Source organism: Bubalus bubalis, chromosome 4, assembly GCF_019923935.1.
Source record: "Bubalus bubalis isolate 160015118507 breed Murrah chromosome 4, NDDB_SH_1, whole genome shotgun sequence".
NCBI classification, from domain to species: Eukaryota; Metazoa; Chordata; class Mammalia; order Artiodactyla; family Bovidae; genus Bubalus; species Bubalus bubalis.
In genome coordinates, this window is record NC_059160.1 from 142712705 (window position 1) to 142739565 (window position 26861).

The window sequence follows — 26861 nt, forward strand, 5'->3', positions numbered from 1 at the left end:
TGTTTGTGTGAGTGTGTGTATGTAAATAATATCTCTCCATATGAGCATCCCTGGTGGCTCAGTGGTGAAGAATCAGCCTGGAATGCAGGAGATGCAGGTTCGATCCCTAAATTGGGAAGATCCCCTGGAGAAGGAAACAGCAACCCAATCCAATATTCTTGCCAGAGGAGCCTGGTGGACTACAGTTCAAGGGTTGCAAGAGTCGGACACAACCTACCAACTAAACAACAACAAATAGGTGTAGTATACACCTATATATATTTATACAATAACAAATATGAAATATTTTGCAGTGTCTAAATATGTCTAAATATTTAGACAATTTGTCTAAAACTAATGTGTCATCAAAATTTGCATTTGAAATCATAATTGGCCACAAGATTATGTTAATTTATGTACAATAAATGTATGTACAATATTTCCATGCTGTATATATGTGTATGTCAATATATGTGTGTATTCCTTATAAATATACATGTGAATGTAACTAATCCTCTTAGATTTTCAAAATCAATAAATCAACCTGGGAAAATCTACTATGATTTTATATCCACAGGTTTAGTTGTTAAATTCTACTTACTAATACAAGTGAGTATGTTATTTTCTTGATATTAAGATATCAGATCAGATCAGTCGCTCAGTCATGTCCGACTGTTTGTGACCCCATGAATCACAGCACGCCAGGCCTCCCTGTCCATCACCAGTGCCCGGAGTTCACTCAGACTTACGTCCATCGAGTCAGTGATGCCATCCAGCCATCTCATCCTCTGTCATCCCCTTCTCCTCCTGCCCCCAATCCCTCCCAGCATCAGAGTCTTTTCCAATGAGTCAACTCTTCGCATGAGGTGGCCAAAGTATTGGAGTTTCAGCTTTAGCATCATTCCTTTCAAAGAAATCCCAGGGCTGATCTCCTTCAGAATGGACTGGTTGGATCTCCTTGCAGTCCAAGGGACTCTCAAGAGTCTTCTCCAACACCACACTTCAAAAGCATCAATTCTTTGGTGCTCAGCCTTCTTCACAGTCCAACTCTCACATCCATACATGACCACAGGAAAAACCATAGCCTTGACTAGATGAACCTTTGTTGGCAAAGTAATGTGTCTGCTTTTGAATATGCTATCTAGGTTGGTCATAACTTTCCCTCCAAGGACTAAGCATCTTTTAATTTCATGGCTGCAGTCATCATCTGCAGTGATTTTGGAGCCCAGAAAAATAAAGTCTGACACTGTTTCCACTGTTTCCCCATCTATTTCCCATGAAGACATCACCAGCTTTAAGAATCACTTTCAGTTTCAGAGAAAATACATGTTAGACATCCACACTGATGATAACTACCATCCCAATTTCAGAAAGATTAAAATTTGAAAAATATGACTGGACATTTAGAAAGTATAACTAAGGAGTCAGAAGTTTTAAAATAAAACATATACCCAAATAAGAGACTCTCTAAATATAATATGTGGGATTTTAAAATAAACAATGAGAGCTAATTACTTAACTGATATGATTCAAATTAAGACTTGCACTCCAGATACAAGCAGCCTCTAGATACTAAATCAAGCAGGAACTTGTGTGTGTACACACAGACACAGAATAAATGTATCATGGTTTGTTATTTTTCATAAATCATCACCATAGAGATTATGAATTATTCACAGTAGAGTTAATTCCAAGTAAGCCAGGAATGATATAGCATACATAAAGCATAAGTTTTCATGACAAATAAGAACAAGCATATAAAATCCTACAGATATACGACCCATAACACATTACAGAGCATTGATTTCCCAGAGGCTAACGTGAAACTCACACACACAATAACAGTTCTATTTTCCTTCTCTCCTGTAACTCAAATGTATTCCTGGTGCACAATTACTTTTGCATAATAATATATTTCAGTTATCTGGGCTATTTCATCTGTAACAGTAGGAGTTCTTCCTTATTTTAAATGACCATCTTTGGAAGCATCCTATTATTTTCTATATAATCTTTCAATCACTGTGATCATTCTTTAAAGTGCATGGCATCTTTTATTCACACATCAGAGAACATGCTTCAGATTTTTTTAAAAATCTACAAATAAATCGGAATGATTTTCAGGAATATAATTTTATGTATAGGATTACATTTCTGTCTCCAAGGACTAAGCTCTACACATTTGAGACATTGAAATGTTCACAATAAAAAGAAATAATAATCTCATAGGAAGTCAGTATTTTTATTTAAGAGAAACAAGCAAATGATAGATCAACTAATTTTTACTAAAGGAAAACTAAATAAAGATAGAAGGATACAGTAGATGGAAAGAGAAGAGGCAAAAATGGTTCTTTGCATGGAGAAAAGGACTAAGAAAGTAAACAAAGAGGTAATGAATAAAACGTGGGCATTCTATTTTTCTTAGCTTTGGGCTCCAATCTTAGCTGAGATTAGAAACAAATTTAGTCTGATATGCTCTAACAGAAATATATTTTATCCACCACTAAACAAGAATGGGGGAAGGTTTTATCCAAGGTAATTCAACAATATGAATAAATAAGTAAGATATTAAACAGAGATCAAGGCTGAAGATTCTTCAAAACCGCCTGTTTTTTAGAACAACTTTTTTTATAAAATGGGAATAATCTCTAGACTTTGACATCTGAATACATTTCAATCTGCCTTTTGTCTGTAACACATGTGTTTCCCTTATACTCACAATGGTCACTCTTGTTTTTTCTTCCTATTTTGAGAACTTGCTTCCTTTTGTTAAGCTGCAACCAGCAAGAGTCCCTTCCACACACACACACACACACACACACACACACACACACACACATATATATATATATACGATCCCTTCAAACTAGCATCATCCTTTGTTGCTTTTAGACCTTAATAGGAGCCATAGATTCTTTCTGGGAGTTCTCCAAACTTTAGATTTTAGATATATGGATCAAGATACAGACATTAAAGTATCAAAGAATCCTCATGGCAAAATAAATATTAAGAAGTTACTGATCAGAGATACATAGTCACAATATTCACTGACAGTGACTGAGCTGTGAATCAGGCACAGGGGTACAAGATTATTTCCAAAATCACGGCAGTCAGGCACTATCACTGCCGTTGTCTGAAAGAGCACGTATGGGAGTACAGAAAAAATGCTTTTTAAAAAAGGTATCATGAGGATAACCCTACTCTTTATTTCATAGCATATTACAATGTTATAGCTCTTTGCAATAATATTAAGCTACAGTATCCAGATTATATGAACACTTTAAAATGTAAAAAAAAAAAAGAAGAAGAAGTTATTGAGTAAAAAGAGCCAGAATGACTTGCCTAGACAATTCTCTTCCGCAGTGACTCTCAAAGTGTGATGTGTGGGTTAACAGCACCAGTGTCATATGTGAACTTGTAAGAAATGCAAATTTCAGGTTCAACCCCAGACCTACTAAATTAAAAAAAAAAAAGTAGGGAAGCAGAGGTTGGAGCTGAAGAAGAGGGAGGTTCTTTTCATGCATAATGGGCTTCCCAGGTGGCACAGTGGTAAAGAGACATAAAAGACATGAGTTCAATCCTTGCCTCAGGAAGACCCCCTGGAGAAGGAAATGGCAACCCACTCCAGTATTCTTGTCTGGAAAATTCCACTGGACAGAAGAGCCTGGCAGGCTATAATCCATAGTGTCACAAAGGCTTGGAAATGACTAAGCAACTGAGAACTCAAACTTTGAAAACCACTTCAATGTTCAACTGTATTCTAATACCAAATAATATTTTTCCTAGTTCTAAAACCACAAATTTACCCCACTGAACGAAAAGCATTTTTTTTTCCCAAGAAAGCTTTTAGCATTTTCAGAATCACTTAGTTCCCTATTTATCTGAAGGTTCAAGTGAAGAAATAAGCAGCTCCTTTTCAGGCTTTAAAACTGTGGCATTGTGTTTGCTAGTATGAGATTGAGGGACATTAGTGGGACAGTGTGGGGGGTTAGATCAGCATTTCAGACTCCAAATCTTGCCCCCAAAACTGTTTGTCTTTTTATAACTGACTTTTCTCATGTCATTTTTCCCCAGATACCTTTATCAATGAATGTGTCAACTTTTCTGGCATACGACCAGCCCACAATAAGTTACTGTGGGGTGCATCATGAACTTCTCTCCCATAAGTCTTTTGAAACGAATGCACAGGAAGATACGATGGAAACACACCTAGAGACTGAGCTGGACCTGAGCACAATCACAGCAGCTGCCCGAATCACTGACCATAAACAGCCGCTGGCTTAACTGAGCCAAGTGGTAACCAAGAGTTACCACCAAACTGTGTAACCTCAAGGACAAAATGAGGAAGATTTGTTCATTGTGGACTCTAAAAACAACACAATCCCCTGTTAAAATAAACAAAAATCCAAGATTGATTTATGAAATAAAGAAGACATGAATTGTTTCAAGTCTACACTTTGTAATTAGCTAAGTTGTGCAGTATTTTTTTGACTTAAAAAGAGTATGACCCTGAAAAAAAATCTTTTTCTTTTTTCTCAAAATTCATCCTACCTATCTGTAAAAACTGTACAGAGCTAATGTATTTTTCATATTGTAAAGTTTCAATTACAGAAACAATTGGTATGTACAGTACCATAATTTAATTACATTTTACTTTACAAACTTTACACATTTCAGTTTCTAAAATTTTAAATTAACAAATATTATTTCTTGTGTTATTCAGAGTTACTCAGTTTTGTAGGGACTGTTTTGTTACTGCTTTTGTGCCCAGAAACCTTGACTCTAAAATTCTGTGCTGTGCAAAACATGCACGATTTTTATCATGCTTACTGCGTAGAATTTTATCTACTTGTTCCAGAAATAATACATTAACCAAAAAGGGTTTAATTGTTAAGACTTGTAAGAAGTTCTTCAATTACATAGACAGGTTTTTCTTATAAATGAAAAAAAAAATCAAAGATTTTTTTAACACTTCTCAGATTAACTGTTGCCTTGAATTACAGCCTAGTTTCTAAGCAGTGAAATGTAATGATAAAGAGGGATATTTTTAACAATATATTTCCGAATGAATGACTCATTATTTCATTCTTTTGAGTAACCCATTGTTAAGGGTGTGGGGGGGAGCATGGACAAAACATCACTGGAAACAAAGGCCGTAACCACAGCAACAGATTTTGATACACTTAAAAGGTGCAGCTGCCAGGGACAAAGAAAAACTTGTTAACATCTCATTATTTCAGGCCAAGGTGGGAGGATAAAGCATAATAATTGAACAGTAGACATTTTTCTCTTAATTAACCTGAAGTGGTTTACCTAAAAATAACCATCAGTCTGGGCAAAATGTGCCTGGTTTTTAAATCAATTTCTCGTTTAGAATGGTGAGGCTACATTTTAGGATCATCTCAAAGGGATGAAAATTTTCACTTTGTGTGAAAATATATATGAAAATTTTCACTTTGTGTGCTACATCAATTTTCTCCTGGGGGAGAACTCTAAATATTTACCGCTCATTCAATATAAACGAGAGCCATTGTGAAGAACTTTATCACTGAAGTAGACTGTAAACATCCTTAAAATATTCTGTACTGTTTATATTGCTATTTTATAATGAGGTTCACTTCCAAATTATCTGAAAAATAACTTAGAGTAATTTGAAACCACCCTGGATCCTATATTGATTATCTGATTGTATTATAAAGCCAATTCAATCAAATTATGAAAACTTGACTTTTCAGAGGCTGAAATAATCAACTTGTTTCTGTCCTTTGCTTGACACAGGTTACTGTTTTGAAAATATTGTCATTTTATCTATGGTATTCATACATTCTTTTGTGTTTTGTGAAACATATAAGTTTAAATTGCTGGTACACTAGAAGAAGTGCATTTTTATGTTGCCATTTTTAATTTATGACATCAAAAATAGGTTGGGAATATATCTAATAGGGATAAGACAGTCAAAAATAATGAAAAAAATAATTTGTGAAAATTGATGTCAAACATTTAATTTTTTATTTCTTCCAAAGAAATTCAAATTTGTAGTTTTATGCAGGTTTATCATTGCAAATTTAAGAGCAGCTTCAAGAAGAATGAATTTAAATAATGAGGAGCAAATTTTTTTTAAAAGTATAGTCAGAAGGAAAAAAAAATGTTGGAAGAGCAAACTTACTAATTTAAATGAAGCTAAATGTCACAGTACTTGTATCAACTACTTTGCATTCCAGATTTTGTAATATATTTTGCATAAATTATTTGCTATTCAAAAATTTTTGTAATTTTCAGTTTAATTTTAATCTCTATTTTTTTCCAATTCCTAATTTTCTTGTAATTTATCACTGTCAGAATATTCTTAATCCTCTACACTGGGATTTTGCTTTGCAGTTAGCACATCTATAGACGATTAATTATGAATCTATTATGTGTGGATCTGAAATCAGATACAAAATTTTATTTATTATGTAAAGCAAAATGTCATTTGCAATTTTTTCTTATTAGAAGTTGTCCTTGCAAAGATTCAAATATCTTTTAATTTGTGTAAATGAGCACTTTATATATCTTTCCAGACATTTTCAAATTGACAAATCATTTTTAGAAAGTTTAAGGTTCCAGGGAGCCTCACAAATATATGCCCTTTATTTCCTGAACCAAACCACTTTCTTTTTTAGGCATTTTAAGTTCATCTAAAGTGAACCACTATAAACAGAAGCATACACCTTGGAACCATAGCTCTGCGTATCTGAGGACTTACTATAAGCTACATACAGTAAGAGCCAAGTAAACTTCAAATTTTTGTTTTCCTCATATTTGAAATTAAACCCAATGGACCTTTAACAGGAAAAAAAAAAAAGTTCTGGGTTACTTGTTTGCTTAATTTTTATTCTACCATACCCAGGGGTGTGGGCGCTGGGGGAAAATGAAAACCTGCTAACGGAGATTGTGTCTGGAATATTTACATTTGCAATTTATACATTTGTGTCTGAAATCTTGTTTCTAACTTATCTTTTTCAGGATTCAATAATCTCCTATTTCTTCTTTCTAACCACTCCATGTCTCCCTACTTACTATTCATTTATTTAAACAACTGAAATGCTTCTGTATTTGGAGTTGAAAAATGCAGTTTAGCCCCGTGTGGCTACAGTAACAGCAATGGCTGGAAACAAATTTATGCAGTGTTTTGAGGTTTAGAAACCACATTTCACATTTTGTCTTTATAACCAGTGAAGACACATTAATCTCAAAGAAGTTGAAACTTGCCGAAGACCATAGGGCTAATAATTTATGGAATTGACCTACTCTCAAAATTCAGACCCTATCCTATTAGTCTTTCCACTATTCTAAAAGCCTTCCCTCTCTAATTAGGGCCAGAGAATTTCCAGAGAGTAAACAGCATTTTAAAAAATGTTTGATATGTTGTTTAGTCATCCCTAATTTAAATCAGTTCCTCTATCTGTATAACATATGAGCTAAATGGAATTTCTGTGTGCTACGCTGGGCTCTCACATTAAAACTCTATTCAGAAAGTATAACAAGTCATCAGTTTCTTAACAAATCATATTGTTTGTAAATGTGTAGAATTGTTGCTTCCAGGAATTAGATGTATACCGGCCCCAAGGTACAGAATACAATTGAGAAGCACAAGATAAAAGACAAAGATCAAAATTGAGATTATGTGTATAGTTATAAGGGGCTTCCATGGTGGCTCAGAGGTTAAAGTGTTTGCCTCCAATGCAGAAGACCCAGGTTCAATCCCTGGGTCAGGAAGATCCCCTGGAGAAGGAAATGGTAACCCACTCCAGTATTCTTGCCTGGAGAATCCCATGGATGGAGATAGATTCAGTGTGTAAAGTTGAATATATGTTTAGCACATGTTCAATTAAACTCAATTCAGAGCTAATTGGGAAAACCTTTATAATTTTCTTTTTTCCTTTTTTGTTTCAGCAAAAAGTAATTATTGAACCATGAATTCTTATACCTAGAGAGAATAAAGAATAATTTTCTCTATTCTCCTGCCAACAAAAATGAAAAGCAATTCACCCAAACTGATGTACAAATGATAAAACATACACTAATAAGTAAATAATATTCTTGATCAATTCATTTTTATCATCTCTATCCCTATTTCCAAAACCATAAAATCAGACATATTTTAATATGAAATTATATTTTTAGAAGAAAAGAAAACATGCCCAAATTTAACATTTAAGAGAAACAGCATAATCCTGACTTGAAATCAGATCAGCATGACTCCACAACCTGCTTAGAAATAGCAAAATCTTTTTTGCAAAAATATTTTCTAAAATAAAATAACTGTATATGACATTAAAAATATGTATTTGTTTTTCTCTATTCCTTACTGGAAGACAGATATCATCTCTCATACTAAACATTAAAAATAGGTAAAAAAAACAGAAAGCATGAAAGCAGGTACCTGATGTGAATGATTTGTAAGCTGGAAAAAAGAAAATTTGATGTAGAGTTTCTAATTGCGAATTAGCAGCAGCAGCAGCAGCAGCAACACATGAAGGGAAAAGTAACAGGACCAGCAGATATTCAACCTCAGGAAAGAAGATGAGAAATCTCTAAAGTAGATACAATAACATCTTACACTGGTATGCTGCTGCTGCTGCTAAGTCGCTTCAGTTGTGTCCAACTCTGTGTGACCCAATAGACGGCAGCCCACCAGGCTCCCCCATCCCTGGGATTCTCCAGGCAAGAACACTGGAGTGGGTTGCCATTTCCTTCCCCAATGCATGAAAGTGAGAAGTGAAAGTGAAGTCGCTCAGTCATGTCCGACTCTTCGCGACCCCATGGACTGCAGCCTACCAGGCTCCTCCATCCATGGGATTTTCCAGGCAAGAGTACTGGAGTGGGGTGCCATCACCTTATCCGTACATTGGTATAGCTCTTAACAATTTATCTCTGGATAAAAATATAATAATCTCATAATACATAAAAAGTCCCAAGGTCCAGATGTGTGGATTAATCGAGAACAGTTGGTCTTGCACTAAGTAAGAGCCTCCAACAACTTTTTTACTTTCAACTCACCACAGCTGTCCCTAAGTAGAGAGGTACCAAGGGCAGGGGATCCAGGCTTTCAAAACTCTTCATTTTACTGTGCTAAATTGCTTCAGTTGTTTCTGACTCCTTGTGACCCCATGGACCATAGCCTGCCAGACTCCTCTGTCCATGGGATTCTCCGGGCACAGATACAGGAGTGGGTTGCCATTTCCTCCTCCAGGGGATCTTCCCAACTCAGGGATGGAACCTGAGTCTCTTATGTCTCCTGCACTGGCAGGCAGATCTTTACCACTAGTGACATCTGGGAAGCCCTTATTTTACTATTAACTCTAATAGAGAAGAAACATTTGAAAAATTTAAAAATATATATATTGAATGGTGATGGGTTATTTGTAAAGATCTCTCATGACTTACATTATGATTTTATTATGAGATAGGAGGCTGCTTCTATGTAACATTTTTAAGTTAGGGTAAAATCAATGTTTGAAAAAGTCCACAGTTGATTATTTACCTTTCTGATAAGGATGGTGAGCTTAAAGCAACAGAGTGCCTCAGTCATCTAGGACTTAGAGAACTCTTGAATTTCTTCCTCCTCTCTCCCAAATATTTATACACTTTGCTTTATGATATCTGTCTTCCCAACAAAGTGAAATTTTATCTTGTATAAATTAAATAATAATTCAAATATATCAAATGACTATGTGAAAAACTATCCTTGAAGTAAATTGTTCTTGCTTTCTAATATGAAACACCACTCAGTAACTCAATTCTTGTAAACTGATTCCATATATCTTGTGTGAATTATGCAGCACACTTGTACTGCATGGCCTTAAAAGTTCTATGATGCAGTCTTTGCCCCAGACTGAATAAAATAAAGGACTATCTCTAGTTTTGAGCAGGTCTATAGACACTGAAGAGTGATCGTTTTCAGTCATTTTCAATTGCTGGGTTTATTTGTCTGGACTAAAATGAAAAACAATTTTTTTTGGTGGCTCACTGGTAAAGAACTTGCCTACTAATGCAGGAAATGCAGGTTCGATCCCTGGGTCAGGAAGATCCCCTGGAGAAAGAAATGGCAACCCACTCCAGTATTCTTGTCTGGGAAAAATCCCATGTACAGAAGAGCCTGGTGGGCTGCAGTCCACGGGGTCACAAATGATTGGACACAACTGACCGATTAAAACAGCAATATGAAAAACAGTATTAAAATAATATGAATGGGTAAGGGTGACAGCTATATATTTTTTCTATTTGTTAATTTAAACTTGTTTTCTGTTCATTAGTTTAAACATAGCCTCAAAATTACTATTAATAGAACAAAATGAGCCCAAATCCCCTGGATCCATACTAGATTTACTGAATCAGAATCTCTGGAGTTAATCTCTGAGTCATGCTAAGTTTTGCAAAATATTATTCAGATGAACTTACTTTTACTAAACCATTCAGTTACTTTTTATTCTAGTCTAAAATTATCCTCATAGCTTCCTATTCCAATGTGAATCTAGTTTGCTAAGCCTGCTGAACATTTTTCTTGATTAGAAGAATGTACAGCAAAGGACAACTATACCCAAAATGGTCAGATTTTTTCCTGACAAACTGTATTATTTATAGATTTTTGTTCCCCACTAGCTCTTTCAACAGAAATATCTGAAAACCATCCTAAAGTAGTTGGGTTATTCACTTAAATGATTTACTTTCATGGATAATAATCTAACAGTTGAAAAACTTGAGGAGAGAGGAAAGACTTTATTTATGATGTAATAGGTATTGTGCTGTCCTCATATTCTCAAACTATCTTAGGAAATAGATACAACCACTATTTTTTTAAAAAAAAAGAAAACTAAGAATCATTGTAGTTGAATAATTTGCCAAGGCTTATACAGTAGAGTTGGAGATTCAAATCCAGTTCTCCTGACTCTAAGGATGTGCTCCTACTACCCAATAGCACATTTTCAAATGTTAAAAAAGACTATAATCAATATAATTATGTTCATATATTTTAATAAGGGGTGTGGAAACCAGAGGAAAAGAACATGCTTTTCTATTCCTAAACAGAAAAATTGATTAAGCTGTTTCACACTGTGTAGAGATTACCTTCAGTACCCCAAGTCTATAACTTAATGGAAAGAAAGACCCATTATTTTCTTGAAGATTTATACACTGTTTCCTAAAAAGGATAAACATTTGAAAGAAGTTCCTCAAAAAATATGTACTCCTAAATACTCATACTGTATTTTCATTTCCAATCTTCCTAGCTATATTATAAACTTGTAACAAAAATATGATCAGTAGATATTCACAATACAAACTTCAATTAGTCAAAGATGGAGAGAATGTTGGCAAAGGAAGCAGAACTTGTATAGATGAACAGTCAGTAAAGTACCCAGTGCAAATGACAATGTCAAAAATAGGCCAATCATCTACGGTCACAAAGGTTAACTGGAAATTGCATGTGTGGGTTGCAGAATATTCCCTGTGGTAAGTTTATGTAGGGATATTTTTTGTAGAAGCATCATTACTTACACAAATGTTTTCATCATTACAGACAGGTGGCCAAATAAAACTTTTATTTTTAAACTCACATCTTCAAATAAAACTTCCTCAGCCTCAGCTATTAGCAAACAATTATTAAATAGCCTCTTGATTCCATTAATGTCTCTAGGAGCTTTTTATTAAACCACTGGACTAACAATCTCTTCTGTTTCTCCCTGAACTTGTACAAGACCAAGGTTATATAACTGGGAAGATGCATTATCATTTTATTTTCTTACACTACCTGAACACGTAGCAGCCATGTAAATTTTTTTTTCTTTTATACTCCATGTGGGAATCAAGAGCCAGTAAAATACTCTTATAAGTCACAATTCTACTAAAAATTGCCAGTACTACAACTGTGATAAGACTATGCTTAAATTTAAAACAACTAATAAATACAGCTAAGAAAGAAGCTTAAGCATCCTGAATCTAATATCATTATATCTGTTCATCCTGGCATACAGAAATTACATCTGAAACATCTAAAATAATTCTGATTTGAGAAAATAAAGATGTTCCTTGTTTCTGGGTTGAAGATATGATAAAGTACAATGAAGAGGACAAAAACATTACACATATTGAGAGGTAAGTAAAAGAAAAGTGATTCATTCTCATTAGATAACCTTCCAGTTAGTTCTAAAAATTAAGACTAGTAATTAAAATTTACAATAACATTTATGTCATCAAATGTCAATATGTAAAAACCAATATGGATATTAGGAACATAAAAGCAAACATATTTGTGATAGCAATATGTATCAAATAGAATTAGTTCTACCAGAAGAGAGAATACTAAGGATAAAAAATACTTTGAAAAAAAAAAATACTTTGAAACTATCACCATTATTTCTCCAGAGAAAACTGAAAAATCAGAATAAAAGATTCAAACTAAATACCAAATGCTCTTTTCAAGATCAATTTTGAAATAGCCCAAATAAAAGCCTCAAACTGTTGCTTTCAACTGTAAGTAATTACATTAATTCATATATATCTAGTCAAGTCAAATTCTACTGTTGAGAAATGAATTGTTTTAAATATCCTTCATCTGTTCTTACTGTTTTACATTAATGATATAGTTGCTTTCAGTTACAGATCCATAAATGCAATGCCCCAAACAGTCTGATGAAAATATGAAAGACTGGATCAACCCTATCATTTTACTGGCTTCCATGGGGGCTCAGACGGTAAAGCGTCTGCCTACAATGCAGGAGACCTGAGTTTGATCCCTGGGTCGGGAAGATCCTCTGGAGAAGGAAATGGCAACCCACTCCAGTACTCTTGCCTGGAAAATCCCATGGACAGAGGAGCCTGGTAGGCTACAGTCTATGGGGTCACAAAGAGTCGGACACGACTGAGCAACTTCACTTCACTTCATAAAGCAATTATTAGAATAGCATGTCCACCACAGTAGAGCTGGAAATATGTTCCAAAGTCCTCTCTAGCTTTTCCTGATGAAGACACTTGTAATATTCATTATCTATAGGTCTTATTTTACATTCATTTATAAAAGAAGGAAATTATTGCCCTGAGACAAGACCCTAGAGACCAATTTTAGCTCTAGTATGACTATACTTATGTAAAAGAGATGGTGGGAAAGAAACTGAATATCTCTGAACTCTAGCCATCTGGAGAAAAAGTTGAGATCTTTGTAAAGTCAACAATTTTTCACATTTGGATTTGATTAAATCTTAAGTTTAGTATACTGAACATTCTTCTCAAGTCTTCACCAGTTTTTCTTTAACAAACTTCAAACATGAGTTTCTGGGACCAATGTTGGATTTTAGTCATGCCTATTTCACAATGAACCCTTGTCATACTTTATCATTTTGTGGAAGAATAACATAAGGTCGAGGTTCAGTTCAGTTCAGTTCAGTCGCTCAGTCGTGTCCAACTCTTTGCGACCCCATGAATCGCAGCACGCCAGGCCTCCCTGTCCATCACCAACTCCCGGAGTTCACTCAGACTCACGTCCATCGAGTCAGCGATGCCATCCAGCCATCTCATCCTCTGTCGTCCCCTTCTCCTCCTGCCCCCAATCCCTCCCAGCATCAGAGTCTTTTCCAATGAGTCAACTCTTCCCATGAGGTGGCCAAAGTACTGGAGTTTCAGCTTTAGCATCATTCCTTCCAAAGAAATCCCAGGGCTGATCGCCTTCAGAATGGACTGGTTGGATCTCCTTGCAGTCCAAGGGACTCGCAAGAGTCTTCTCCAACACCACACTTCAAAACCATCAATTCTTTGGCGCTCAGCTTTCTTCACAGTCCAACTCTCACATCCATACATGACCACAGGAAAAACCATAGCCTTGACTAGATGAACCTTTGTTGGCAAAGTAATGTCTCTGCTTTTGAATATGCTATCTAGGTTGGTCATAACTTTCCTCCCACGGAGTAAGCATCTTTTAATTTCATGGCTGCAGTCACCATCTGTAGTGATTTTGGAGCTCAAAAAAATAAAGTCTGACACTGTTTCCACTGTTTTCCCATCTATTTCCCATGAAGTGATGGGACCGGATGCCATGATCTTTGTTTTCTGAATGTTGAGCTTTAAGCCAACTTTTTCACTCTCCATTTTCACCTTCATCAAGAGGCTTTTTAGTTCCTCTTCACTTTCTGCCATAAGGGTGGTGTCATCTGCATATCTGAGGTTATTGATATTTCTCCCAGCAATCTTGATTCCAGCTTGTGTTTCTTCCAGTCCAGTGTTTCTCATGATGTACTCTACGTAGAAGTTAAATAAGCAGGGTGACAATATACAGCCTTGACAAACTCCTTTTCCTATTTGGAACCAGTCTGTTGTTTCATGTCCAGTTCTAACTGTTGCTTCCTGACCTGCATACAAATTTCTCAAAAGGCAGATCAGGTGGTCTGGTATTCCCATCTCTTTCAGAATTTTCCACAGTTTATTGTGATCCACACAGTCAAAGGCTTTGGCAGAGTCAATAAAGCAGAAATAGATGTTTTTCTGAAACTCTCTTGCTTTTTCCATGATCCAGCGGATGTTGGCTATTTGATCTCTGGTTCCTCTGCCTTTTCTAAAACCAGCTTGAACATCAGGAAGTTCATGGTTCACATATTGCTGAAGCCTGGCTTGGAGAATTTTGAGCTTTACTTTACTAGCGTGTGAGATGAGTGCAATTGTGCGGTAGTTTGAGCATTCTTTGGCATTGCCTTTCTTTGGGATTGGAATGAAAACTGACCTTTTCCAGTCCTGTGGCCAGTAAGACATGGACTTACTGTCATATACTTTCACTTACTGAGGACAGATAATTGACCATGCTCTATAACTTCCACCAGAAGGAAGTTCTATATAATATCCAGAAATAATAATTTAATACTAAGCACTTTAAGACAAAATGATAATAATTAACAATGAGAGCTTCTCAGGTGGCTCAGTGGTAAAGAATCCACCTGCAATGCAGGAGAAGCAGGTTCGATCCTTGGGTCGGGAAGATCCCCTGGAGATGGAAATGGCAACCCACCCAAGTGTTCTTGCCTGGGAAATCCGATGGACAGATAAGCCTGGCAGGCTACCATGCCTGGGGTCACATAGAGTCAGACATGACCTAGCAACTAAAAAACAACAACACTTAATGAATGTTTGCTTTTCTAAACATTATACTTGAATTAAGTCATCTAATACTCATTAATATTGTTAATTGTTGTTTAGTTGCTAAGCCATGCCTGTTTTGCAACCTCATGGATTATAGCCCACCACGTTCCTCTGTCCATAGGATTTCCCAGGCAAGAATACTGGAGTGGGTTGCCATTTCCTTCTCCAACTATGATTAAACAATAACTGTAGAAGTAAATACTATTACTAGCCCTTAAAAAGATAAGGAAAATGATGCTCAAAGTGATTATGTAACATACTTCTATTAAACTGTGGAACAAGAATTCAAATTCAAATGACAGATATATAGACAAACTGACCCCTACTAACTGCCCATTTAAAGTTGGCCTCATAAGCAAAACACTTAACATCTATTCACTTAAGGCTATGACTGAAGTCACCAATATAATGTATGTGTTTATTATCCATTTATCCATATTATTCAGGTACCTAATATATGCCTACCAGAAAGCAGGAATCTTTGAGAGAGATAAAACGTATATGATACTGTCCCTATTCTCAAGGAGTTTATAGACTGAGCCATAAAAGACATTCACATAAGGGAAAAAAAAAATCCAAGCTAATTCAAGTATCTGCCATTGCACACAATGATGAGCAGATGAAAATAAAGTTAAGAGTTGTTGAGGATAATTCTGGGCAAAAGTGAGAACTAAAGACTAGAAGACGAACAGTATTCAGTTGGGTAAAAATAAAAAAAAAGAAGAAGAAAGTGAAGAAAGAACATTATGTTTTTATTTATGTAGGTTTGTTATCCTGAAAGTAATGTTAGATTTGTGCTTCTCTGGCATAGAAACGGGCATAGAAACAGAAAGCTCAGGTTTTTCCTGATTGCCTTTCAGTTCAGACCCAAATTTTGCTCTGGCCACAGCAAACTTTGGGCCTTTCTACATGGACATAAATATTTTCAGCTTTTCCTCAACTCTATTTCTTTTTATACTGCAATTTATCCATTGTGTTTTATAATTCATTGGGGTGGGGTAGTGGTAAATTATATTAATCCTTTGTGGAAAATGTTATGTCTGTTTCAGTAAACTGTTCATAAAGCATTCTGAAAACTGATTCAGCCAACTTTATTCATTTGAAATAATTTTGTGAATTAAATCAAATAATTTCTTAGAAGCTAACAATAATTACATCCTCAAATTACTGTTTGGCATCAGGTGGAAAAAATGGCCTACAAGTTACTTTACTTTCTTTTTAAAACCTTTTCAGTCTTTATGTTAAAGATGGTTAATACTAACCATAATTTCTATTCTGAAGGAGATCAGCCCTGGGATTTCTTTGGAAGGAATGATGCTAAAGCTGAAACTCCAGTACTTTGGCCACCTCATGCGAAGAGTTGACTCATTGGAAAAGACTCTGATGCTGGGAGGGATTGGGGACAGGAGGAGAAGGGAACAACAGAGGATGAGATGGCTGGATGGCATCACTGACTCAATGGACGTGAGTCTGAGTGAACTCCGGGAGTTGGTGATGGACAGGGAGGCCTGGCGTGCTGCGATTCATGGGGTCGCAAAGAGTCGGACACGACTGAGCAACTGAACTGAATTGAACCATAATTTTTATTCCAAAAAATAAACACAATTTTTATTTTTGATTGCTACATTTTACAAATAAAGAAACTAAAGTAGAACATGATTAAAGGCCATGATCAATATCATTTTGGGAAAAGAAAACAGACCCACTACTAGAATTCACATTTACTCGATATTATTTTTACTATAGTAAAATATTTCACAAAATATCAAGTTCAGTTCAGTCGCTCAGTCATGTCCAACTCTTTGCAACCCCATGAACCACAGCACACCAGGCCTCCCTGTCCATCACCAACTCCTGAAGTCCACCCAAACCCATGTCCATAGAGTCGGTGATGCCATCCAACCATCTCATTCTCTGTCGTCCCCTTCTCCTCTTGCCCTCAATCCTTCCCAGCATCAGGGTCTTTTCCAATGAGTCAGTTCTTAGCATAAGGTGGCCAAAGTACTGGAGCTTCAGCTTTAGCATCATTCCTTCCAAAGAAATCCCAGGGCTGATCTCCTTTAGGATGGACTGGTTGGATCTCCTTGCAGTCCAAGGGACTCTCAAGAATCTTCTCTAACCCCACAGTTCAAAAGCATCAATTCTTCGGTGCTCAGCCTTCTTCACAGTCCAACTCTCACATCCATACATGACCACAGGAAAAACCATAGCCTTGACTAGATGGACCCTTGTTGGCAAAGTAATGTCTCTGCTTTTTAAAATACTCTGCTTTTTAAAATACTATCTAGGTTGGTCATAACTTTCCTTCCGAGGAGACAAAATATCAAAAAATATTTTGATTTTTTTGACAAAATTTAACAAAATAAGCTGAATTATTTCTGCCTTTAAAGTACAGACAATTTTCAATAAAGCTGTTATTTTTTAAAGCACAAATGAGGCTGAGAAACCTCTTTCCATCAAATTTTGCTTGTCATTTGAACTATTAACTTGCAGGTATCTCTGTGTCCACTTGATAGTTACACATTTTCTTTTTTTTGTCAGTCATCTGTATTAACCTATCAATGTTACATTTTATACATAATAGCTAGTCTTCTCAAAGGAATCTACTTTAGTACATCATGTTAATAATAAAAAGCCAAGTAAGAGGGCTGAACTTCAACCTATCATTTTAATATCCTGTGGACAAAGCAAGCTAGAAAATCAATCACTTTGCACACATGTTAAGAGTAGTGTTCCAAAATACGTAGGAAGCTGCTATACTTTCAAACAGGGGAGGAAAAAAACTTCCATTTTGGTCTTTTTTCTTCCAGCAAATTATACTTTCAATCAACAGCAATAATGGTATCATAAAAAAAAAATGCTCTGCTTTTTAAATCCCTGAACTTCAATACAAATTAAAATAGTAGTATTGGAGTCTCTTGGGAGGCAAACAGCTAGCAGCTACATTCATCAGTGTAACTGAGCCTCTTAATAGATAACCTGGTCCAGGTTGGGTATAGCCCTGACCAAAGGGAGAACGGCTACGTGCATATGGGTTAGACCCACTTGGAAAAGGGGTCATGGTACTTCCAGGAGGTGGGGTGAAACCTAGTCTTGGCTGGTAGGCCCCAGGTTGGCTTAGAGCCATTCCCGGTTGTGAGCCAGGGGCCACAGTGTAATTAGTGGGCTGAGAAGTTTGGGTAGTGTAAGTTTGTGGAGGGTAACTGCTCGCCTGATACTGCTGTGGAGGTTGAGCAGGCAGTTGCTGAGGCTGACCAGAAAAGGCAGGTGCCGGTGCCTGGGAAGTTGGTTGCTGGCCATATCCTGGGAATTGCTGAGGTTGTTGGGGTCCAGTCTGCTGACTATAGCCTGAATACTGAATACCGTACTGCTGCGGCGGCTGGGGGGTGCCTGTGGCTGCTGAGTGCCATAGCCGGGCTGCTGCGAGTACTGCTGATACATCTGACCTGCTCGAGTCTGAGCTCCTGTATATGGTGGCTGCTGTGGCTGAACTCCTGGTGGGTGAGCTGCAGAGGAGGAGGAAGCAATGCTGTCGGGAGTTCCTGACCGGTCTTCTGCAGGAGCACTGGGAGGCCCTGAAACCTGATCACCTGTTAAGCCAAACGCTGACATATTTTTATTGATTTCATCTTGATTTTTTAAAGGATCAAAAGCTGACATACTTGCTGCCATAATCTGAGTAGACTGTTTACCAGAAGAATCAGCAGCAGGCTTTTCTTCCCTACCATCCACAGTATCATTTTCAGGAATGCTGGAGGACGGGCCTGGTTCTCCAGGCAGTTCCAAACTATCCAGTAAGCGATTCACTTTATTTCGAAGTTCTATCAGTTCTCGACGAAGGTATTTCACCTGACTTGATTCAAGGGGTCTTGGTTGGCCATTAATAAATAATGTCAGTTTCAGTATCCTACTACACTGAATTGCAAAGGAAAGGTCAGAACTATGAAAAATTGTTATAAGATCTCCATCTTCATCTTTATATTTTATTGTAACTTTATCATTACTCAGAAGTTTTCCTCTGAAGACTCGCTGCATCATTAACACTAATTCATCATAAGTAATATCTTCATTATGAATGGGAATTCATTGAATATCCTCCCCAAGTTGAGCTTTTATGATTAGTTTCCCACTCAGATCCAACTGCCCATTCGTGGTGGACTCCAGGATGTTCTATATATGTAACTCTAGAGAAAGACGTTTTCCCGAGGCCGCCACTGCCGCCTTCCGCGTGTCTCCACTGATCCGACCCCGTGCGAGGCCGCCACCGTCGGGCTCTGGGGCGTTGGGGGAAGGCTGCGGTCACAGCCCACTCGGTTGCCCTCCGGGGTCGCCGCACCTCCTGGCAGACAAGCGCAGGCCCCGACCAATCGCAATGACCCACCAAGCCTAGCGAGAGCTCGATAGTTACACATTTTCATTCACAGGTACAATTTTCATTCAAAGTATTTTTATTTGTATAGAGATTATTTTTTATATTATTCCCACAATTATCTTGGTGTTTTTAATCCAATTCAGTCAAATAAGTATTAATTTTTTCAGGTTTTACTATAACATGCCAAGGACTAAGATAGGTGATAAAGTGAAAATCATTTACTATTTTCCTCCAATAGTTAGCTACTCAGTTTCTTTCCATATATAAATATTAAAGAAGATTTTTTTTTTAAATTTCCCCTTCCACAATCTTCTAAATTTAATCCTCAAATCATGAGTATTCAATTTATCCATTTCATGGTAAGTTCAGGATACATGAATTTTGTTAAATAATAAATAAATGTAATGGATTGTTAGATGCTTTGTTTTTAACATGTCCCATGCAAATCCTGTGTGTGTGTGTGTGTGTGTGTGTGTGTGAGTGAAAGCCTATATTGCAGTTCTAACCTCAGAAATATGTGAAAAAATGTACAAGAGTTGTATTTGCCTGTGCAATTCAAATTTTCACCACTTACTGGTTATGACATGACTGATATTGAAGTAAATGAAATTTAGGATATATGTAGGGTCTTTTGTATTCTATTCTATCAAATAATTCTTTTAGAAAGTGAGAAATATTAGTAAAGTGGTCAGTTCCTCTGATACAGTAATAAGCACAGTGTTCTGGTAGGTGTTCAGCATCATTAACTTTTCACTTTTTAAAATATGTTTTTCCCTTAACAAATTCCTCTCTTGATGAGACTACCATTATTCCCAAAGGATTTCATTGTTTGTTTGGTGTTTAAGGCAATTTCTTATTAAATTCTTAAGAATGCACCTTGCATTAAGCTGAGCCAAAATAGTTGAAGCAAATTCAGTATTTAGTTCAAGGCATAGTTTTGTGATTTTCCCACTTATAAATATATATATTTTTAATATTAGAATTCCAGAATATATCGATATTAACATGAAGAGAATTGATCTTGAAGAATGCTATTTTAATGAATACCAAAGAACTTGTGTCTTAGTGGTCCCCTAAAACATTCTTGTGGATTATGAAGTGTGATATGACAAGGGTAGTCATGACAATCCAAAATATGGATGTGAAATGTGTATTACCTTCAAATAATCTTTTTCTAAAATAAATTTCATATAAATTTTTATTCTAGATAGTTATCTATAGCATGACCCATGCTTTATTATAGTAAATGAGCCCATAAAACTAAATTTATTAGACTGGAACCATTTATATTAAATACCTAAAGTATTCCTAGTATGAGTGTTTTGAATATTTTTGAAATGTTACAGATGCAGGGTTTATAGTTTTTCCCATTTTAAAAAATTTTGTATAATTTTTTAATGACTATAAAATTACAGTAGCATTGAGGTTTCTGAAGTTTCATGACTGTCCTTAAGTCCTATTAAGAAGCAGTAATATCTAGTCTGGGAAACTCAAGTTGGTTTACAAAGAAAATTAATTTGCTTTTCATTTCATGAGGCCCTGTTACAATTAGTGTGAAATACTGACATTTACATTCCTGAGTGCAATAAGAGCAGGATGGAATGGTGATGGCAAATAATTGGACCATCTCCAGAGAGGCTTTGAGAAACACTATTAGATCTCCATCTGCTAGTTGGAAATTCCATGTTCATAGTTCATAATGCCAGCTAAAATAAAAGGCTTTGATGATTTCTACCACTCCTTTTCAGGCTTGTACCCCATCTACTTCCAAAAGGACTTGTGACAATTTATGGACTAAAACACTTGAATAATTAAATATTTTCAGCTAGTAATGACTAGAAAACAGGCTACATTTTATTATTACTGTTAAATTTGCCAATGCATACTAAATTTGCTATAAACACATTCCCTTAAAAAATTCTAGTTTGAAAACATTTACTAAATAGAAATCAAAAGAAAATAAGTAAAAGAGCAGAAATAAAAATTCAATAAGGGTTTAAAATAAATTTATGAAGATGTAATTCTAAGTAATACTCGACTGAAATAATTTATCATGCCTTTGAATTCCATGAATAAAATAGTATTCACTTTATCCATTCCGTTAGGACATACCATAAGAAACTTTCATAGAAAATTTTTAAAGGGACAATTCGTTTTGGCGCCCTAAATAAATCACAGAATGATTAATATATTTAAGTCTTCTTTTCCATTCTATGTATGCTTCCTTTTTTCCTTTTCTCCACCTTTTCTTTGAGTGATACATGATATATACATGTCTGCTTACATGGTGAGCAAGGGTGATAAGACTTAAAGAGGAAAGTTTATATCAATTTATCTTGCGACATAAATTGTCCAATTACACAATACTATGCAGTTTTATTAGAGCACCAAAAAATATAAATAAGGTTACATTATTTAACTAAGTTCCAGATCTGACAACCGAACCTAGTTTCCAAAGTAAATCCTTTTTTCCATAAATTGAATATCCCAGAGCCTAAAAAATTCGTATAATGCTCAAAGCTCCCTTCTAAAAACATCTTTTGACATTGTTCATAAAAGCAACTCTTTTCTCATGGCTGTATTTTAGGACTTCCACAAATCCCTTGAATAACCAATAACTTGGCTTTCTATGACTATACATGTATATTTATGAAAGATCCAGAAGTTTGCAAATGGGAATTGCTAAAAATATATATATATTAAAATATATCTTAAAATTATTTCTGTCAAATCATCTGTGATTCAAAGTCATCCACTGGAGTGTATTTATATATGGTACTATAATAGACAATAAGATAAAAAGAAATTCACTACAGGACATTCCCACTTCTCCCTAGAGTCATGGTGTTCCAGAGAAAACACCACTCTCCTCAGGAATACCAGTATAACATTTTAATACATGAAAAGTATGCACCTGTTTTACACACTCAGTCACTCAATCATGTCTGACTGTTTGTGATCCCACAGACTGTAGCCTGCCAGGTTCCTCTGTCCATGGGATTTTCTTAGCAAGAGTACTGAAGTGGGCTGCATTTCCTCCTCTAGGGGATCTTCCTGACTGAGGGATCAAACCCACACCTCCTGAACTAGCAGGCAGATACTTTACCACTGAGCTACCTGGGAATCATTCAACTGTTACTGGTTATGAAATTACCAGATGGTAACGTTTTTACCAAAACAAACCCTGAGGCAACATTCTAGGGCAACTAGCATTTAAGCTATTTCATTCTGGGGAAAAAAATTAAAACCTTTTTTAGAAATAAGAGTAACAGTTAATAATAAATTATGTGCAAGTCACTCCAGCACAGTGTATTTCAATCACTTCAATATTTTTATCTCTCTCAAAAAAGTGTCAGAAATGAGGCATGAAAAGCTATTAACTGAATCATTCACACACTGAATAGATGTTGTTTGTCAATTTGTTCTTTCAATGGAAATAATGAACAACTTATTTATTTATAACTGGTAATTATGATAATACACCTACATTTTCCACTCTTTTTGGTATAGCATAGATATTTTATAATTGTCTTATTTCATACCTGATCTAAGATCATAAGCGTCTATAAAAATTTTGTCTTTCTCAGATTTTCCATAGCTTCCTTTGACTTGGGATGTAATTAAAATATTTAAATGACTTGGTTCCCTTTTCCTTTTTTTTTTTTTTTTTTTTTTTCATTTTTTGCCTTTTCCTCTGGTAGAATTGACCTTAGTGGCTCAGTCAGTAAAGAATCTCCCTGCAATGCAGGAGACCCAGGTTTGATCCCTGGGTTAGGAAGATTCCCTGGAGAAGGGCATAGCAACCCACTCCAGTATTCTTGCCTGGAGAATCCCACAGACAGAGGAGCTTGGTGAGCTATAGTCCATGGGGTGGCAAAGAGTCGGACACAACTGAACGACTAACACTTTCTTTTCTCTCAAATTTATGCACCTGAAGACTGAAATCTGACTTTTAAGTAGATGCAGAATACATGTATATATAATCACTCTGGAGTGAATCTTGTTAGCTCTTGGACTTATTTGTCATTTACCTTGTTTTCTTTCTGGGTAGAAGGAAACAGAGCAGATAAAGAAAGATAATAGAGGCTGACTTATACTTCAGAGAGAAGGAATTCTTGGTCTTAAGAATCAAGACAAAAAGGCTTGCTGCATACCATTTTTCAATTATTTTTAGAACAGAGAGAAACATTTCCCTTGAACTTTTCTCCTCTAACCCTGAAATCAATTTCATCTTTTCTAGACTTGCAACAATTTTTCCATCTTGCTGCAGAACATGCTGTATGTACACCAGACGCTGCCTTCAACATGTACTAAGCTCCATATAAGAAAAGCCTTGGGGAATATGCTTCTACATTTACTTGGACTATTTACAAGGGAAATATTCATCACATTATAAAACATAATTTTTAAAAAACGTGAAAAATTTATCTGAGTTAGATCAATGAAAAACTCCCGGTGAGATATGGTTGTATTTTGTCCTCAATGAACACCAGAGCCCTGTAACACTTCCTATTTTTACATGTCAGCTTAGGAACCCACAGCTAGCTAGGTTAGACCTGATAACGGGGTAACAGGTTAACCATCCCCTTGAGCATCCTGGCTTTCGTCTTTTTTTCCGTATTATTTCCTCTCAGTAATCCTATTTTGTTTTACTTCATATGTCTTTTGTTATAAGCAGTCTCATATTACTTGGGAGGGGGTGGCGAAAAGTATAAGGAAACACAATAGAATTGCTGTTCTAAATGTATTTTTTATTCTTATTGTGACAGTTGTTCAGTAGCTAAGTCATGTCTGTCTCTTTGCAACCCCCTCTTTGCAGTTCAAATACGAACTGCAGCACATCAGTCTTCCCTGTTCTTCTCTGTCTCCCAGAGTTTGCTCAAACTCATGCCATTGAGTTGGTGATGCTATCTATCCATCTCATCCTCTGCTATACCTTTCTCCTCTTCCCCTCAAACTTTCCCAGTGTCAGAGTTTCTTCCAGTGAGTCACCTCTTTGCATCAGGTGTCCAAAGTGTTGTGGCAGTGGTATAATCTAAATTTTTGAATACTTGTTTATTTCTTTGTAGCATTGTGCCCAGTTTCCACTATCTCATTATATTCAGATTTCCAATTCCTCGATTTGCATGTCCTTTATGAGCTCCCTTGGTGTCTCAGAGGGCAAAGAATCTCCTTGTCATGCAGAAGACCCTGGTTCGATCCTTGGGTCAGGAAGATCTAGGAGAAGGAAATGGCAACCCTCTCCAGTATTCTTGCCTGGAGAATTCCATCAACAAAAGAATTACTGGCAGGCTACAGTCCATCAGGTCACAAAGAATCAGACATGACTGTGGCTAACACTTCACACTATGAGCTATAGAAACAAACTTATAGACACACACACACAAAGACACCCACTCACACAGCACACTCCTTCTCCCATATACTCTTCTTCAGATACGAAGATCACTAAGCAAAGTAAGACATACATTTCAGTATGTTTTCCACCATTTGAAACATATTCTCAAGTGCTGGATTAAAGACACTAACAAAGTATATTATCAAAAGAGTTAATGAGGTTTTAAAATGAAGTTCTCAAGAATTTTTAAAAAGTATTAGAGTAAGCCAAAAGTCTATAGGTTATCAAGGGCCCTTAACTATTTGCTACTAATAATATTAAATCTTACATTAAAGTTAACCTAGATATAGATTGTAGACCACAAACCATGATAACTACATTTCAAACATTCCTTCTTTCACTTCCTTTATATCCTAAACTACTGAGCTGCCCATCTACTCCTCTAATTCCAGCTCCAGATCAAAAAGAGAACATTTTTTCAGTTACAACCAAGTATACCCATATGAAAATATCTTCAGCATGATTTCATGATCCTAGTTAGGTGTCTTCTTCCACTTATATTCAGAGAATTGGGGTTAGTATGTTAGTTAAATTCTGAAACTTAAAATGTAGGTTTTAGGTATTATGTTAATAAACTATGAAATAAATATGAACAAAATCTCCTGAATTGAGATCTAAAATGAATGCAGTTTTCATGTTTTTCCCAAAATTTAATCATGGTTAACTTCAGTCATAGATCATAAAAATTCATATAAAGGAAAAATAAATTAATATTTCATCAAAAAATATATTAATCCATTCCCACATAACATTTAATGTGTATTTATACAGTTAAACACTAGCCCAGCTACCAGATTTATGAAGCATGCAATAAAGACAAACTTAAAATATAATAATTCTCACTTGACATCAAATGCCATCTTTAGCTGAAAGTCCTAGTGCCCCATTATCCCTTAATATCAGAGAAAAGATAAAATACAAGAAAAGGAAAATCAAGAAAGGGTATGCCAGATGTTGCATTCTGTTCTCAATTATATAATGTCTATTTCATGAAATTTCTTCAAAAATTAAAGAAAGAATAAATGAGTATCAATGCACTACCTCTATATCTAAAACTAGCATGCTTAATAAGTTAAAATTTTGGAATATAAAAATTCTACATTTACAGATTTAATTTATATGCAGAGAAGATAAAGGACTTGCCTGTAGATCAAACAGTAAAGAATCTGCCTGCAAAGCAGAGACCAGGGTTTGATTCCTGGGTTGGGAAGATCCTCTGGAGAAGGAAATGGCAAGCCACTCCAGTATTCTTGCCTGGAGAATCCCCTGGACAGAGGAGCCTGTTGGGCTACACTCTGTGGGGTTGCAAAGGGTCGGACAGGACTGAGTGACTAACACACACACAGAGGTTGTAAATTACATTTCAGTTCTGTACAACTTTGTTAAACAGAGAGGTCTTCCTCATCAATAGAGGAAAATAAATTTATAAACCTGTGCAATATAAAAGTACAAGTAAAAATCTTAAGTAAATTACTAAGACAACTTCATACAACATATATTTTGGAGTCTCCATATATTTTTTCTTGTTTTTCATGTCATGACGTTTTGTTAAGCTATAAATATAGATACAACGGGAACTACATTACTACTAGCACATACATAAAGTTGGATGAGAAATTTGGATTCGTGATTCTTAATTTTTTTCTACCCCTAAATGCTTAAAGATGTAGCACAATATCAGCAACTCACTATAAGGACGGTGCCCAGTAGTGGTGGTATGCGTGTGTATGGTTTGTGGTGGGAATGGGGGGCCTGGTATGAACAGAGATGCTACCTTCCATGATTTTTCTTGTTTTTTCTCTGCTAAGAATCAACCCTAAGTGTGTACTTCAATTACCCCCTTTTTCAAAGTCTCTTATCTTCATTTGGGTCTGAAGTTCAGTCTTACAGAATATAATGCAACTTTGGGCAAACCCCAATCAAAGAGACCCCAAAGAGAGATCTACATATGTA

The 26861-nt window shown here is 35.9% G+C and overlaps 3 protein-coding genes across 6 annotated transcripts in view; 1 reads left to right on the forward strand and 2 right to left on the reverse strand.

Annotated features, from left to right (window-relative positions):
• Positions 1 to 4260, forward strand: part of LRRTM3 (leucine rich repeat transmembrane neuronal 3) — a 207559-nt gene extending 203299 nt beyond the window's left edge. Inside the window, exon 3 of the mRNA XM_025285117.3 lies at positions 4051 to 4260. Within this exon, the coding sequence (XP_025140902.1) occupies positions 4051 to 4260 (210 nt within the window). The remainder of the gene's footprint in view (positions 1 to 4050) is intronic.
• CTNNA3 (catenin alpha 3) overlaps positions 1 to 26861 on the reverse strand; it is a 1922732-nt gene that overhangs the window by 1296245 nt on the left and 599626 nt on the right. The gene's annotated exons all lie outside the window — the stretch shown is intronic.
• On the reverse strand, positions 17397 to 19709 carry LOC102394258 (protein TFG-like). The gene has a single exon (XM_045165544.1). The coding sequence runs from the start codon at positions 19174 to 19176 to the stop codon at positions 18256 to 18258; it is 921 nt and encodes a 306-aa protein (XP_045021479.1). The 5' UTR covers positions 19177 to 19709; the 3' UTR covers positions 17397 to 18255.